The sequence below is a fragment of the Siphateles boraxobius genome, unplaced genomic scaffold (assembly GCF_051911475.1).
Source record: "Siphateles boraxobius isolate OS27281-9 unplaced genomic scaffold, OSU_SipBor_1 12, whole genome shotgun sequence".
In the NCBI taxonomy this organism is placed as follows: Eukaryota; Metazoa; Chordata; class Actinopteri; order Cypriniformes; family Leuciscidae; genus Siphateles; species Siphateles boraxobius.
In genome coordinates this window covers 22,673,265-22,688,297 of record NW_027508722.1, presented here as the reverse complement: position 1 = coordinate 22,688,297, position 15,033 = coordinate 22,673,265, and the positions used below count along the sequence as shown (strand labels likewise).

The following is a 15,033-nucleotide window of genomic DNA, read 5'->3' as shown; positions in this document are numbered from 1 at the left end:
TGTGGGCCTCTGATGTGAGTTCACGAGAGCACCACGACACATGCGTGACAACTGAGAAGATGACGCTCACGATCATTTGATAGGAAAGTGTGAAAGGTAAGCCATTCATTTTGTGGCATTGGTAAGGCACTTCAAATTTTCTCTTTATTTTCTCACGATTCGGACATCCAGGAAACGCACACTTTAGAACCATTTTAAACACTACATCGAGACCTGTCTGCATCATCTTCTCAGTTCTCCCGCAGGCCTCGTGACGCTCTCGTGAACTCACATCAGAGGCCCACACGGAAGAAAATGAATAGTTGAATAAAGTCGTTATTTTGGGGGACATGAGGGTGAGTAATTATTGACAGAATTTTCATTTTTGGGGTGAACTAACCCTTAAATATTTTTTACTTTTGGTTTAACCGTCCAGGTGAGACCAGACGTATCCTGAGCGTAAATCCAACGTACGACTGGACGTGTTTCAGCTACGCCTTGCTTAACGTGTCTCCCATGCAAGTGGAGTCCTCTCCACCAATGCCTTGTCCTGAACCCTGCCATGAAATCAAAACCTGCAACCATTGTTTAAGCTCCCGTGGCTCTGATGGAGGCTGGCAGCGCTGTGTATGGAGCATGGCACTGCAGCAGGTAATGTTTTTGCGAAGTTATTTCTAACTTGATATTCTACAAGGAATTCGACCCATAACCTTGTCACCTGTCATCTTTATTCTCCAGTGCATGAGTCCCTCCTTTGTTCCGTTGCGTTGTGAGGCGGGTCAGTGTGGCCGTTTGCTCACGGATGAAGATTCCTGCTCTCCCCAGTGCTTCCAGCTTACTCAGTGCTCCCAATGCATCTCCAGGCCACAGTGTGGCTGGTGTGCTGCCCGTGGTGGTAACGGGGCGGGACGCTGTCTTCAGGGAGGGCTGAATGGTACATGTCTTTCTGCAGAATCAGCTTGTGAATCATGTAAAAATGGATGACACTGAATTTATTCATAAGTTATAAACCTTTTAGAGGCCTGCTGTATTCAGTTTATCAAAATATCCCTGCCGGGGTATGGAAAGGGAACCTGTGACTTTTACTTCCAGAAACTCGTATATTTAGACCCAACATACCTCTCTAGACAACTTCTGAACTGTTACACCCCACCTATTTCACTCGTTTATCTATTTTTCTATGGAATTAAAACTTCCATTCCTCTGCAGGCGTGAGTGAACCTCTGTGCCCACAGTGGAACAGTAGCTGGTCCTTCCTGCACTGCCCAGAGGAGGACGAGTGTGCCAATGGACATCACCACTGCAATATCACTCAAGACTGCCATGATCAGCCTGAAGGCTACCACTGCACATGCAGACAGGGCTACGTACTAAGCAGGTATATTTAACAGCTTTCATTCTCAAACAGTATCATCGACCTTCCAGCGGTTGAGTAGTTAATGTATGTTTTCCTCTCTCTCTTTTTTTCAGTGTATCGGGTCAGTGTGAGCCAGTGTGCGCTCAAGGCTGTGTTTATGGGACCTGTGTGTCTCCAGGAGTATGTCAGTGTCACTTTGGGTTTGTCGGGGAGAACTGCTCCTCTCAGTGCCGCTGTAACAAACACAGTAATTGTAAAAGCATCTCTCAGCTGGACACCTGTCTAGAGTGCAAGAATAACACAAAGGTAAAAGGAAGGTTCAAGTGTTTTTTGTTGTTGTTGTAATTGTTGTTTTTTCGCAATGAATAGATCATTATAAGAATTATTGCCTTTTTGTATTACATAATCATACAAAAGTTTGGGGTTGGTAAGTTTTTTTTTCCTTTTGTTTTTTTCTTTCATTTTGAAAGAACGCTTATAGTCATCAATGCTGAATTTATTTGATAAAAAATACAGTAAAGCAGTAATATTATGAAATATTATTACAATTTAAAATATTTTCTATTTGAATATATTTTAAAATGTATAATTTATTCCTGTGATGGCAAAACTTAAGTTTTTAGCAGTCATTACTCCAGTGTCACATGATCCTTCAGAAATCATTCTAATACTCTGATTTACAGTTAAAAGTAGTTTAGTAGTAGCTGCTTAATATTTTTGCGGAAACCGTGATAATTTTTGTATGGTTTCTTTTATTATTAGAAATCATTTATAACAATTTAAATGTTTTTACGGTACATTTTATCAATTTAATTTGCCATTGCTGAATTTTTCTCTTATTAGGGTCATCACTGTGAAAAGTGTAAGCCCTTGTTTGTAGGCTCAGCAGTGGGAGGTGGGATGTGTCGCCCCTGTCGTGAGTTCTGCAGAGGGAACAGTGATGTATGTCTGTCCAAAGAAGAGCATCGGAGGGCAGTGGAAAATCCAAAAGACTATCCACTGGACTGTGACAGTGTAAGCAGTGTTTAAGAGATCTGTTCTCTCTGTATTCTGTTGATGAAGTTTAGTTGCAGGGCCTGAGTCCTTCGTTGTATACTTTTGCTTCTTAGATTGAACAGTGGGCAACAGAGGGCCCTACTGAGGATAATGCTGTGTGTGTGAGCTGTCAGAACAACAGTGTCGGCGATAAGTGTGAGAGCTGCCTCAGTGGCTACTTCCTGCTGCAAGGGAAGTGTGAGAAGTGAGTGATCAGAAAATTAGCATTGTCTGTAATTGTTCTCTAATATTTAATTAGATATTTGTCATGCTTGTATTCTTGTGAGAAAGTAGAATGCTCTATATATAATGTGCAATGTATGCAGATTTATTTTTGTATGCATAGAAAACCTGCATGAATGTTTAGACTTTTTAAATGTGCAGTAAAACTACAGTAAACGGCTGCAATGCTCTCGACTTTGCATTGTCCTTTAGGATTTTTAAGCATATCCATTGACTAATTAGCCCCTTTCACACAGCAATTCCAGTAAATTACCAGAACAATTTCCCAATTAAATACACAAATGTGCTGTTCACACAAGCAATGGCACTCAGTCTTTTACTGGTAAAATACCATTTGCAAAATCAGTACCAAAATGCCGGTAAACTCTGTGATGTCAATCATTGGAAATGACCTTTAAATACTGAGGCGCTTTCTTCATCCACCAGAGCTTTATGATTGGCCCAGAGCATCCTTTTTACGTCAGTGCATTCTGACCTCATATGCTCATACTGGTAATCTTCATTCTTTGATCAAACACAGCATCATACTAGTAATTTACTGGTATTGTTACAACTTCTTATACCGGGAAATTACTAGAACTGATTTACCGGTATTTTTCAAAAAGGTCCTGTTCACACAATCTCTAAATGGTAATTTACCAGTAAAAACCCTGTGTGACTGCCAAAAGTTTATATGTTTACTGATCATTTAAAAAAAAAAGTTGGCAGTTGTCTACCATGTTAGAGATTAGAGAATGACTCAGTCTTAAGGTTTTTAAAAGTCATTTTTTTGTTTAAAATACAAAGTTTTTGATCCAGTTAGACTTCCATTCTTTTTTATTGCTTGCTTGTAGATGTCAGTGTAACGCCCATGCAGACACCTGTAATGAACATGATGGCACTGGCTGTCCTTGCCAGAACAACACAGAAACTTCATCCTGTCTGAGCAGCCCACAGAATGACCGCAAAGAGTGTTACAGACAACAGGTAATGGCCAATTCATTACAACCAATTACATTTTATTCTGTATTTCACAAAAAAGACCTTGCATGCATTAATCCTATTTGTGCTTATAGTGTGCCAAGTGCAAAGATTCATTCAATGGCAATCCAGTAAATGGGCGGCAGTGCTACCGGCAGTTCAACGTGGATAGTGAGTGCTGCTTCGATCCCACATCACAGGTCAACTGCTTCCATGAGCCCAACATCCGCAATCTGCTCATGGGCCGCACAGTGTTCTTTTCTGCCCAGCCCAAGTTCACTAACGTGGATATCCGTGTCACCATTGACGTTACATTTGGGGAGGTCGAGGTCTACGTATCCAACTCGCATGACACCTTCATTGTGGAGGTAGACCGCCAGACCGGCGTGCATACCATCAAGATTGAGGATGAGGCCACCTCTGCGACTGCTTCACGGGGAGAAAAGGAAGTTCCTCTCGCCCCACCGTCGCCCATGAAGGTGTTTGCGAACTCCTCGTCGCCATTACTCGGCACTCTGCAGTCTACAAAGTCGCAAGGTACAGATCGTGAGGTGCGGGAAGAACGAACCGAAGGTCTCATAACCTACATCACCGTGTGGAAGCCACAGACTGTTTTAATCGTACGCAGTGTACGGGACCGTGTGGTCATCACCTTCCCGCACGAAGTGCACTCGCTCAAGTCCAGCCGTTTCTATATCGCCCTACTTGGCGTGGGCACGGGGACCCATAACGGAGAGTCTCAAGGCCTCCTCTTTTTACGACAGGACCAGGCCCACATTGACCTGTTCGTCTTTTTCTCTGTCTTCTTCTCCTGCTTCTTCCTCTTCTTGTCCGTCTGCGTGCTACTCTGGAAAGTCAAGCAGTTCTTAGACTTCCGCCGAGAGCAGCGACGCCACATTCAAGAGATGACCAAGATGGCCTCTCGCCCGTTCGCCAAACTCACTGTCTTTCTGGAGCCAGAGGAGCCGCAGCTGGTTTACTTGTCCTCTGCCGGAGGGGGCAGCGCCGTATCCCTGGCCCAGGTCCGGACTGGCAAGCTTGGTGGCATGGTGATGGGCCAGAGGGGACGACCTGGGGCTTTGTCCTACAAACACGACCCCAGCACAGGCACTACCATTCACCTCCACCACCACCACCATCTTGCTTTGAGTGGAGGCACCAATGGACAGCACCTTCCCCTGCACTACCTGAACGCTCACCACTATGCACCCAGCTCTACGGCCAACCCAACCTCGCATCACCACCACCATCATCCGTCCTCGCATGGCAGCTACCAGCATTTCTGCCGCTCCGACCCCTTCCTTTCTCAACTCATGGGTTTTTCGTACTCGTCCTTCAAAGTTGGACCAATTACTCTGGAGCCAACAGATGACGGGATGGCAGGGGTGGCCACTGTGCTCATACAGCTGCCAGGAGGCATCCTTGCACCCAACCGGGCCTGCTTGGGTTCGGCGCTCGTCACTTTGCGACAGAATTTGCAGGAGTACTGTGGACACGGTGGAGCAGGAACGCACCCTGGTGCTGGGGGCGGCCGAAAAGGCTTGCTGGGCCACCAGCATCTAACCACCATGGCCATGTGAGGGGAACGTAATGAGATTGGAAATGAGTAGGAGAAAGATATTGAAAAGGAAAAAAAAAACAATCAAGGGAGTTTTCATTAGCCAGAAAAGGAAGGACGAAGGAAGTTGCAGAGATTTCAAAGGGACAGTTCACCCCAAAAATGAAAACTCTGTTAGCATTTGCTCACCCTTATGTTGTTACAGGAATGACTGTTTTTGTCCATGCAATGAAAGTCAAAAACAGAAAGACAGCAAAAGAAAATGAAATTGGACCCCATTGACTTTCATTGTATGGACAAAAAACACGAAGACATTCCAAAATATATTCTGTTGTGTTCCACTGAAGAAAACATACAAGTTTTGAATGACATGAAGGTGAGTAAATAACCATTTTCAAGGTAAACTATTCCTACAAAAGTGATGTATTTATTACAGGAGAGAAAAAAGGTAAATCATATGAAATGTAATTTGTACATAAATTGTAATTAATTAAGTGTTGTTTACTTGTTTATCACTCCTAACAAGCTCCTATATTTACTTAAAGGGTTAGTTCACCCAAAAATGTAAATGATGTCATTAATGACTCACCCTCATGTCGCTCCAAGCCCGTAAGACCTCCGTTCATCTTCAGAACACAGTTTAAGATATTTTAGATTTAGTCCGAGAGCTTTCTCTCCCTCCATTGAAAATGTATGAATGGTATACTGTCCATCAGTGGGTTAGTTAGAATGTTTTGAAGCATCGGAAATACATTTTGGTCCAAAAATAACAAAAACTACGACTTTATTCAGCATTGTATCGTCTTCCGGTTCTGTTGGGGATCCGTGTTCACGAGTCCGCAGTGACGCTGATGACGTAAGACGCTGCTGACGTGTATCTGGTGCGTCCGTGTATTCGGGTTCAAATAAATATGGCTGGGCAAAAAAATGCAAGTCTTCCTCTGTTTGGAAATCCTTAGACATGTTTGTGAAGATTGTTTTGTTTCCAGCGTGCGTCTCCCTCAGACTGTAAACGAAGCTCGGGCGCACCAGACACAAGTCAGCAGCGTCTTACGTCAGCAGCGTCACTGAACGCGGATCCCCAACAGAACCGGAAGACAGTACAATGCTGAATAAAGTCCTAGTTTTGGTTATTTTTGGACCAAAATGTATTTCCGATGCTTCAAAACATTCTAACTAACCCACTGATGTCACATGGACTACTTTGATGATGTCTTTATTTCCTTTCTGGACAAGGACAGTATACCGTTCATACAAATTTTTTCAATGGAGGGACAGAAAGCTCTCGGACTAAGTCTAAAATATCTTAAACTGTGTTCTGAAGATGAACGGAGGTCTTACGGGCTTGGAGCGACATGAGGGTGAGTCATTAATGACATCATTTTCATTTTTGGGTGAACTAACCCTTTAAGGGCAGCAACCTTTATGCAATGCCCCAGTTGTATCTCCATGCTTTACTGCATCATATATATACACTACTGAAATTAGCTCTACAAGACGATGACAACGGCATGACATTTCAACCGGTGAAAAAGTTGCCTTTGCAGCTGAACCAATGTGCTTTATATTTTCATGTGACAATCTGAACTGCCATCCAAACCAAGAGACGGTGCAACATGTCCGCTTGAATGTGCAAAACTTTGATTGTCTGCCAAAAAAACGTGGACAGGTGTTGTAAAAAATTTAGTTGTAATGCTTTTGTTACTGGTATTTTGTCATGGCTGCATTTGTCATTGATTGATTGATGCTTCCTGTAATATAGCAAATTTGAATCTAGTCAATAGTTTTATGGTGAGCCATTGGCTTTTTTATATACATATTCATTCAGACTGTAGATGCATTTCAGACTGTCAATCAACAGCTTACATGTCCTTTTTGTTTGCATTGATGAAATGCCTTTACTTTGCCTTGACAAGACGTTTTTCTATTAAATTTAGGACTGAATTTCTATTTGAGTTTAGGCCATTAATCTTTAGTGCTGCAATTGTGAGTTTTGTGTGTGTATGTATGAATATATGTGTGTGTGTGTGTGTGTGTGTGTGTGTGTGTGTGTGTGTGTGTGTGTGTGTGTGTGTGTGTGTGTGTGTGTGTGTGTGTGTGTGTGTGTGTGTGTGTGTGTGTGTGTGTGTGTGTGTGTGTGTGTGTGTGTGTGTGTGTGTGTGTGTGAAGGAATATGCTGGTCAACCAAGTATGTATTGGTTGGTATGTATAACCAACCAATACATAAAAGTAAAAAAAAAAAATCACATTCTGTAGGAAATTGAAGATACTATTTTCTATTTTTTTCTGTTCCCTCCTTACACTACTTCGGTTTCAAAAACTGTTGAATATTTCATATTACTTTAGTCTTTGTAGGTCAATGGGATGATCAATTCAATTTATTGCCCAATCTGGGTTGCTGCAGCATTCTGAAGGGTCATGTTTAGCCCGATGTGTGAGATCTGTTGAACAAAAAGTGCAATGGAAATTTTAAACCTAAAATATTGTATGCTCCTGGTGAGACACTACAAGGTAATAAAATAAAGAGTAGAAAACATTACAGTTAGCTCTTTACATGTATGATGGTTCTTGGCGTTTGTATTGCCATTTATATGGAGTCACCATTGTTTTGCTTATTTGTTGTTTTTTGTTTTGAGGATGGACTGTTATTTTACACTGTGTTCTGACTGGTATTTATGTAGGTTGATGTAGAAAGTTACATTTTCTCTTTTTTCCCCTTTTTTCTTGTCTTTCTTTCTTTCTTTTTTTGGAGAATTGAAGCATCCTGGTGAATTATAAGAAACTATGAAAAGTGTTAATTTGACATAATGGTTATTTAATGTAAATAATAGAAACATAACAGGAGAAGCCATATGTTTATCTCAGATGCTGCAGCACAAGAGATAAAGCAAATCTTCAGCCGACATAGTTACTTTAGTTGGTCATTAACCAGGTTTGAATACGTTAAAGGAAGTTTTGTGTTCTGTTCAGTCATTTTCAAATGCTTTTACAGTTTTACTGTGGTTGATGCACATGCTTTTGATGCTTAACAGCAGTTTGTCCATAATAAAATATCATCCATTAATGGTTAACAGGGTTTGTTGTGTTGGTTTTGTTCCTGACTTAAAACGTTCTTCATCTAAAGAAATGACACACTGCTGTGTGGAAGAAAAAACAGTAACTGCACATTTGATAATATTTTAGATATGATTAAAACTGGGTCTCTTACACAGTGATCTTTCCTGTAATATATTGATTAGGTTCTATTATGCATAGAAGACGGTGTGAAAATTGACCTCGAAGCATTTTTTATTATCATTTTTTATCTTATTAAGTTTAACATTTATTTTATTTGGGAACAATTCTTTTACATTTATTTTTATTTAAAGAGTGAATAAATACAAAACAAGCGTTCACGAACTTTTATTTTGAAACCGCTACTGCTGTTACCTTATTTTGAAATGTATCATCGTTGCTGGCTTTACATTGATATTATCTATAACCTATAACCAGTAACGTTATCGGTTTAACGTATTTCAGACCTGGACTCAATCGCAAACTGCGTTATGTCCCTGGGAGCTAAACTCCTAATCTCCTAGTATAATTAGACGTGTTGTTGGTGTCATTTTAGGGGTGGATGGATGTAGAAGACGCCTGTTTAAGGTGTAAATTAGGATGCTGTACACTAAAGGCTGTCAGTGTCAAAATCCTTTAGACAACCAACAAAATCTTCAGTACAATCGGATTTTCATTGCCGCCTAAATGCAGCCGATTAACTAAAGGTTTAGTATTTGCGGTAAGATGATTTTGTGCTTTACTTAAGTCAATACGACCCTCATGTTTACACCTGCATGTCTGCAACCAGCTAATATTGTCACTGTCACATTAGCTATATTAACCTCCATGATTAAATATGTCTGCTTTTAAACATAAACTAGCCTGAGGTGGTTTCCTGGTTTTAGTAGGTGTCCCAGCCTGGTCAGGCAGTCTTCTTGGCTGGTTTTAGAGGAGTCTTGCATACTTTTCAGCTGGTCTGACTGAGAGACCAGTTAAACACCTGCTTGGCCATATTGGGAAACCGGACAGACCAGTTTGTACAGACTGTTAGACCACCTTTAACCAGCTACCATGTTCCAAAACAGATTTTCCAGCTAAATTTTGTTCAAATCCAGATGTGTTACTTCCTACTGGGATTTGAGATTAGAGAACAGAAATATCAACCTATTAGTTTGGGTGATAATTAAAAAGAAGAAATTGTACATATAATAGTAATAAATTTATAGTATTTATGCTATTCCAGGTATTTCTTGTAAGTGAAACTATAGACTATATTATTGTCCTTCCCAATTATTTCTTTAGGTTGTGCATAAGAAGATGAAAGCTAACGTGTTAAAGAAAAGAAAGTTATCCAGACAAAAGAAAATAGCCAAACAGCTGCAAAATGTTGATAAAGAGCCATTGCCATCTAATAGTGATGGCATCAGTATCGACACGGATAAAACCAAAACATCTAATGACACTCAGGACTGTGTTATGGACGCCTGTCCTGAGGTCACACAGGTGAGACCAGAACAAGAAGAGCTGGAGGCTTTGGGAGTCCTAACGGTGTCATCTGAACAGCAGAAGCAACAGCCTCATCCTCCTGCTTTCAGAGCATTCGTTCCAAAGATAGAACCAGACTACGTCCCCTTAAACCCACCTGGTTTTCAGGTCAAAACAGAGCCTGGCATTTATGAAGTGCTGCAGAGAGAGTCTGCCTTGATTGTGAAGGAGGAAAATGAGAGTTGGAAGGAAGTGAAGCTTGAGACACCAGATGAAATCTCTGTGGGTGCTTCTGGCCTGGAGAAAGACACAGGTTATTGATTTATTTAATAAGCATTGGTCTTATAATTTACACAGTTTACATGTTAAAAGCAAAATGTGGAGTAATGCGTTAAAATTCTAAAGAAATACTGCATTTTGTTTTTGTTAATTTTTTTTAATTTCTGTTTTTTTGTGTCCTTTCATTTTAGTTTAGTTTGGGTGATAGTATAGTTGTATGTTACATCAGTATGATCAGTATGTTACATATAGTATAATGTTCTTCAGTGGTTTTTTTAGAGCTTATCTAGTTTTTCATTTAGTATTTTTATTTTAATAGTAATAATTTTATTATTTTTATGCTGCCAAAGTTAGTGTGTGGAATTTGTATAATTTACATAGTGTTATCTGGTGGCATATTCATGTTTGATGAAGGCTGGTTATACAATTTGCCCATAAATAATATTCTGTTTTAAAAACTGATACCTATAATGTAAATATTTAATTTGATATAATGAAATGAAATAACAATTGATTATTACTGAAATTTACATTTTATTTAGATTTTTTTTTAAATAAAAGTTCATGGATGTATATTAATTTATTTTCAGTTCCTTCAATTATGCAAGTTGTTTTTATTTCAATCTACATTTTCATTTAGTTTCTGACTGTGAACACTTCCTGTTAGTGGCATATGGTTTAATGAATTTGGGTTATACAATTTGACCTGTATCAAAAATGGATTGGATTCAAAAATCGTTTTTTTATACATGGACTGTATAAACTTTTTATAATGAAGTTAAACAATAATTGGATAGTGATGAATACAAATAAATATAGACAAAAAAATTAGTGCTATTTTAGATTTTGAGTTTTTGAGTTAAGAAAATGTATTGGATTTAGTTTCAGGTCTTCCAGTTATAATATGTGTGGATTTCAGTCTATGTTTTTGTTATTGTTTTCATTAACATTAATAACACTGCCTATTAATTGATTTGAGATCATAACCTAAACCTAAGAAGACTTGACATTTGACATTCAACTTATTTTTTCTCTCTTTTTTCCTTCACAGCTTCTTCCTCTCCGATTTTTCCTTGCCCCCATTGCACTGTGACTTTCACTGAGTTTACCTACCTGGACAAACACCTCAAATGGTGCCATCAAGGTGAATATCTGGCTTGGGTAAAGAAACACAAAGTCTACAACTGCACTAAAATATCCTCTGGGATGCTCAGCTGCTCGTCATGTCACTATCGGTTCTTCTCTCAGAGGCAGCTGGAGACCCACATGCGCAAGGCCCACCTTCCCACGCCCAAACCCACCCGAAAGCGTTACACCTGCCCGCAGTGTGATCGCAGCTTCGATTACATCGGTAACCTGCAAAACCACTGCCGCAGGTGCCATGGCTTAGCCACGGTGTGTAAAGATGGACACATTAGCTGTGCCTCATGCGGTAAAAGCTTTGCCGGAGTCTGGGGTCTCGGACCACATCACTGCCACGAAGAGGACGAGAAGAAACCAACAGTGGGTGTCGACGAACCTGTTTGCATGGACCGTGGCTACTTGTGCCAAGATTGTGGAAAGAACTGCTCTACGCTTCAATCACTGACGATACACAAACGTACTCACACGGGGGAGAAGCCGTGCGTCTGCGGAGACTGCGGCCGTAGGTTCATTGATATGGGGAGTCTGCGGAAGCACAAAGTCATCCATACAGGAATCCGGCCGTTCAAGTGCCCCGAATGCGATAAAGAGTTTGCCAGGATGGGCCATCTTAGATGCCATCTGCGAACCCACACGGGGGAAAGGCCATACCAGTGCCCCCAATGCGGGATGAGTTTCAGCCACCGATCGACGCTTCGTATCCACCAAGACGTTCACTCCAAAGAAAAAGCATTTCCGTGCCCCGACTGCGGCAAAACATTCTCTGCTCTGAGGTACGTGAAGGTCCACCAAAGAGCGCACAACTCCGAGCGAATGCTGCAGTGCAGAGAGTGCACAAAGACATTCACACGGGAGGACGTGCTCAAGAAACACCTGCGCATTCACACGGGCGAGCGGCCGTACTACTGTAACGTCTGCAGCAAGCGTTTCATCCGTATCCAACACCTGAAGAACCACATGCGCACGCACACTGGCGAGAAACCATACCGCTGCGAGCAGTGCGGCTCCAGCTACGCCCAGTCCGGCGATTTGACCAAACACATGAGACGACACACGGGGGAAAAACCCTACGCCTGTTCTGACTGCGACCGTCGCTTCAACAACTCAGGCGACCTCAGCAAGCACAGGCGCAGTCACACGGGCCACAGACCCTACAAGTGTACGGAGTGCGGGAAAAGTTTTCTTCTGCCCCAGCACCTGAAGTTACACAAGCAAACGCACACGGGCGAGAGGCCTTACAGCTGCCCGCGGTGTCTCCGCACCTTCACTCGCTCCCACCATCTTTCTCAACACATGGAAAAGCATATATGAGGATAAGGAGTCTGGACCACTTCTGTTTCAGTTGGGGAAATGGATTCGGTGTTTATTGATGAATTGGAAATGAGTTTACTTCTTAAAAGTATCTGAATCCAGGCGCATAGTCTTCCTTTCTGGACTGCCCTTTAAGTTCTGTCATCCTTTACTCACCCTCAAGTTGTTCCAGACCTTTATGAATTTCTTTATTCTGCTCAACACAAAATAAGTTATTTTGAAGATTATATGTAACCAAACAGTTGATGGGCTCCATTAATTATGGAAGTCAATGGGATCCATCAACTGTTTGGTTACTGACATTCTTCAAAATAACTTATTTTGTGTTCAGCAGAAGAAAGACATTCATACACATTTGGAATGACATGAGATGAGGGTATGTAAAGGATGAGAGAATTTTCATTTTTGGGTGAACTAACCCTTTAAAGGTTTAGCATATAATTATGTTGCATGCTCAACTCCATTGGAGACATTAAATGAATATAATTAATGCCTTACATTTATTTTTGTTAGTTTGGGTATTAAATCTGGGAGAAAAAAAAGATTCAGAAAAACAGTGCTTTGGCTTCAATGTATCTATTTAAAGGTGTTGGCAGCACTGTAGATTAAATTGTAAAATTATTTAAAGTTCATATTTAACCATTTGAAGACACTGTTGGTTCATAACAATGAACAAGAATATATATATATATATATAAAAACTGCTTTGGCATAATAATTGAATTGAATTATGATGGAAGCATTTATAGGCTGCATCATCTATAAATTGAGGTCAAAATTTCTCTTTTTGCTCAACACTCGAGTTATCTGAAAATATGATTAAAAGATGAATGATGCAAAGGTACAGACTGTTTTATTTCCGTTTCAACATGTTGTTGCCAACTAAGTGTAAAAGCCGTAGTGTTAATATAAAAGTGACATTGTGCACTTTTGCCTCATATTCATCTTTTAATATGTTCAGATGCCTCGTGTAAAGCAAAAAAGCTATTTTGTCTTTACTATCCTAATGCTTTATGGAGGGCACTGTATTATCTACCTTTGTGTGTTGAATTTTCATCAAGTAAATACTGTAATGGCTTTGTTATTTACAATGTATTGTTGTAGTTGATCCTAAAATCCTTCCATTTATTGTTACTGTTCAATGCCAAAGTATTTCAAATGTAAGATAATTTAATAATTATCATTGTGGCTAGTTAAGATGAGTTTATGGCTTGAAGCACTGATAACTTGGTCATACTGATGTAATATAAAAATCAGTATGAAGCTTGATGATACAAGTTAATAATTTTTCGGTTAATTTAGAAATAAATGACTTGTGTTCACTAAAATTTACTCAGTGGTTTCGTCATTGTATTGGCTTGAACTGTGCATCTGAAACTGTATTCGTCTTATCTTAAATAAAGAGTAAAATACAATATACTAACCATGGCCATTTTGTCTAAAACATTGTCTTTTTGTATTTCCTTCTCAGCTTGTGCAGAGACTACCAAAGCATTGTCGCAGTCTGTGCAAACGTTTAAATCCAATAGAGAGATCACTTGGTCAAAGGGCCGGTACAGGTCTGCTTCAGTCAATGTTGGGGGAATAGCCCTATTATTTTTATGTCTGTGATTACGAGGACAGCAGCGTGACTGGTGCACCAACACAGATAACAAAGATGTATTTAGGGCTAAATAATATTGAGTCTACCTTTGTTTAAAGCTGGAATCAATACTTCTTAAAGCATGTCCATTTTTCATTTAGCAAGCCTCTTGTCTGAGACGAGGGTCAGGGAGATGTATGGAAGGGAGCGTGTTTTAATTCTCTCTGTTGCTGTAGTATAATAATAATTGTCAGAACAAGCACGGCTCCTAAAGATTGGGTGATAGGGAGGTGAGCCACGCACAAAAATAATAGATTTTGAAAATTAAGATAGATTATGTGACAGTTTTTTTTCCCCCTCACATGATTTTCTTGTCTCACAGGGTACGGAGAGAAATGACTATTGGAGACTGTAACATGGGTAAAATTTTTGAATACACTCTCCATATACTGCTTTTGAATGGTACTAGCTATGTAAGGCCCTCTATAGAAACTACATTTTTATAAATTGCAACAAACATTTCAATTTGGTAGCAGTTCCTCCTTTGGGGCACCAGGGGGAAACAGATATCTGTCAATGTGTGCTTTTGGGAATTAGGATGTGCTTTGGTGCCATCTGTCTCCTCAGTTTCTCACTCTTCACACAGTGAGACAGCCTCCTGGGTTATTTCACACAAACAAGTGAAAAAGCATAACGCCTTCTAATGCGTAACGTGTAATTATGTTTGCGCTACGTATCAAGTTTTGATTATAAAATCAAACTTTTTCCACACAGAATTTGTGTTGCGCTGTGCTGCTGATTTAACATATTTGTATGTAAACATGCGATAGACGGACCTCTTTGGCAGTCGCGACTCGTGGATTTTTCGAGACAGTGGTAGCTTCAGGTAGGCTAAAGTCACCATGAAACCAAAATAGACACTTCTTGTTTTTCTATAGTAGCCTATATTGCCGTATGAGTATTATAGGCCTAAATGATTTATTCGTGCACATCAAACACAACCTGTCACTCAAATGAGATTATCACAGCAAACCACAATGATCCAGTTCATTCCTGATAGACGAA

General features: G+C 40.3%; 2 protein-coding genes across 3 annotated transcripts in view; both read left to right on the top strand.

The window, feature by feature from the left end:
* megf8 (multiple EGF-like-domains 8) overlaps positions 1 to 5,395 on the top strand; it is a 29,980-nt gene extending 24,585 nt beyond the window's left edge. The window contains exons 37-44 of the mRNA XM_077213135.1: positions 416 to 630; positions 718 to 913; positions 1,189 to 1,357; positions 1,450 to 1,642; positions 2,180 to 2,350; positions 2,446 to 2,576; positions 3,448 to 3,580; positions 3,670 to 5,395. Of these exons, the coding sequence (XP_077069250.1) occupies positions 416 to 630; positions 718 to 913; positions 1,189 to 1,357; positions 1,450 to 1,642; positions 2,180 to 2,350; positions 2,446 to 2,576; positions 3,448 to 3,580; positions 3,670 to 5,154 (2,693 nt within the window). The 3' untranslated portion in view covers positions 5,155 to 5,395. The remainder of the gene's footprint in view (positions 1 to 415; positions 631 to 717; positions 914 to 1,188; positions 1,358 to 1,449; positions 1,643 to 2,179; positions 2,351 to 2,445; positions 2,577 to 3,447; positions 3,581 to 3,669) is intronic.
* Positions 5,396 to 8,564: 3,169 nt separating this feature from the next.
* On the top strand, positions 8,565 to 13,814 carry LOC143722039 (uncharacterized). Of its 2 annotated transcripts, XM_077213113.1 has the most exons (3): positions 8,565 to 8,907; positions 9,471 to 9,966; positions 10,984 to 13,814. In XM_077213113.1, the coding sequence occupies exons 2-3, from the start codon at positions 9,486 to 9,488 to the stop codon at positions 12,384 to 12,386; spliced, it is 1,884 nt and encodes a 627-aa protein (XP_077069228.1). In that variant the 5' UTR covers positions 8,565 to 8,907; positions 9,471 to 9,485; the 3' UTR covers positions 12,387 to 13,814. The 2 variants fall into 2 exon arrangements, with proteins under 2 accessions (XP_077069228.1, XP_077069236.1); XM_077213121.1 differs by having other exon boundaries at positions 8,595 to 9,966.
* The last annotated feature ends 1,219 nt before the right edge of the window (positions 13,815 to 15,033 follow it).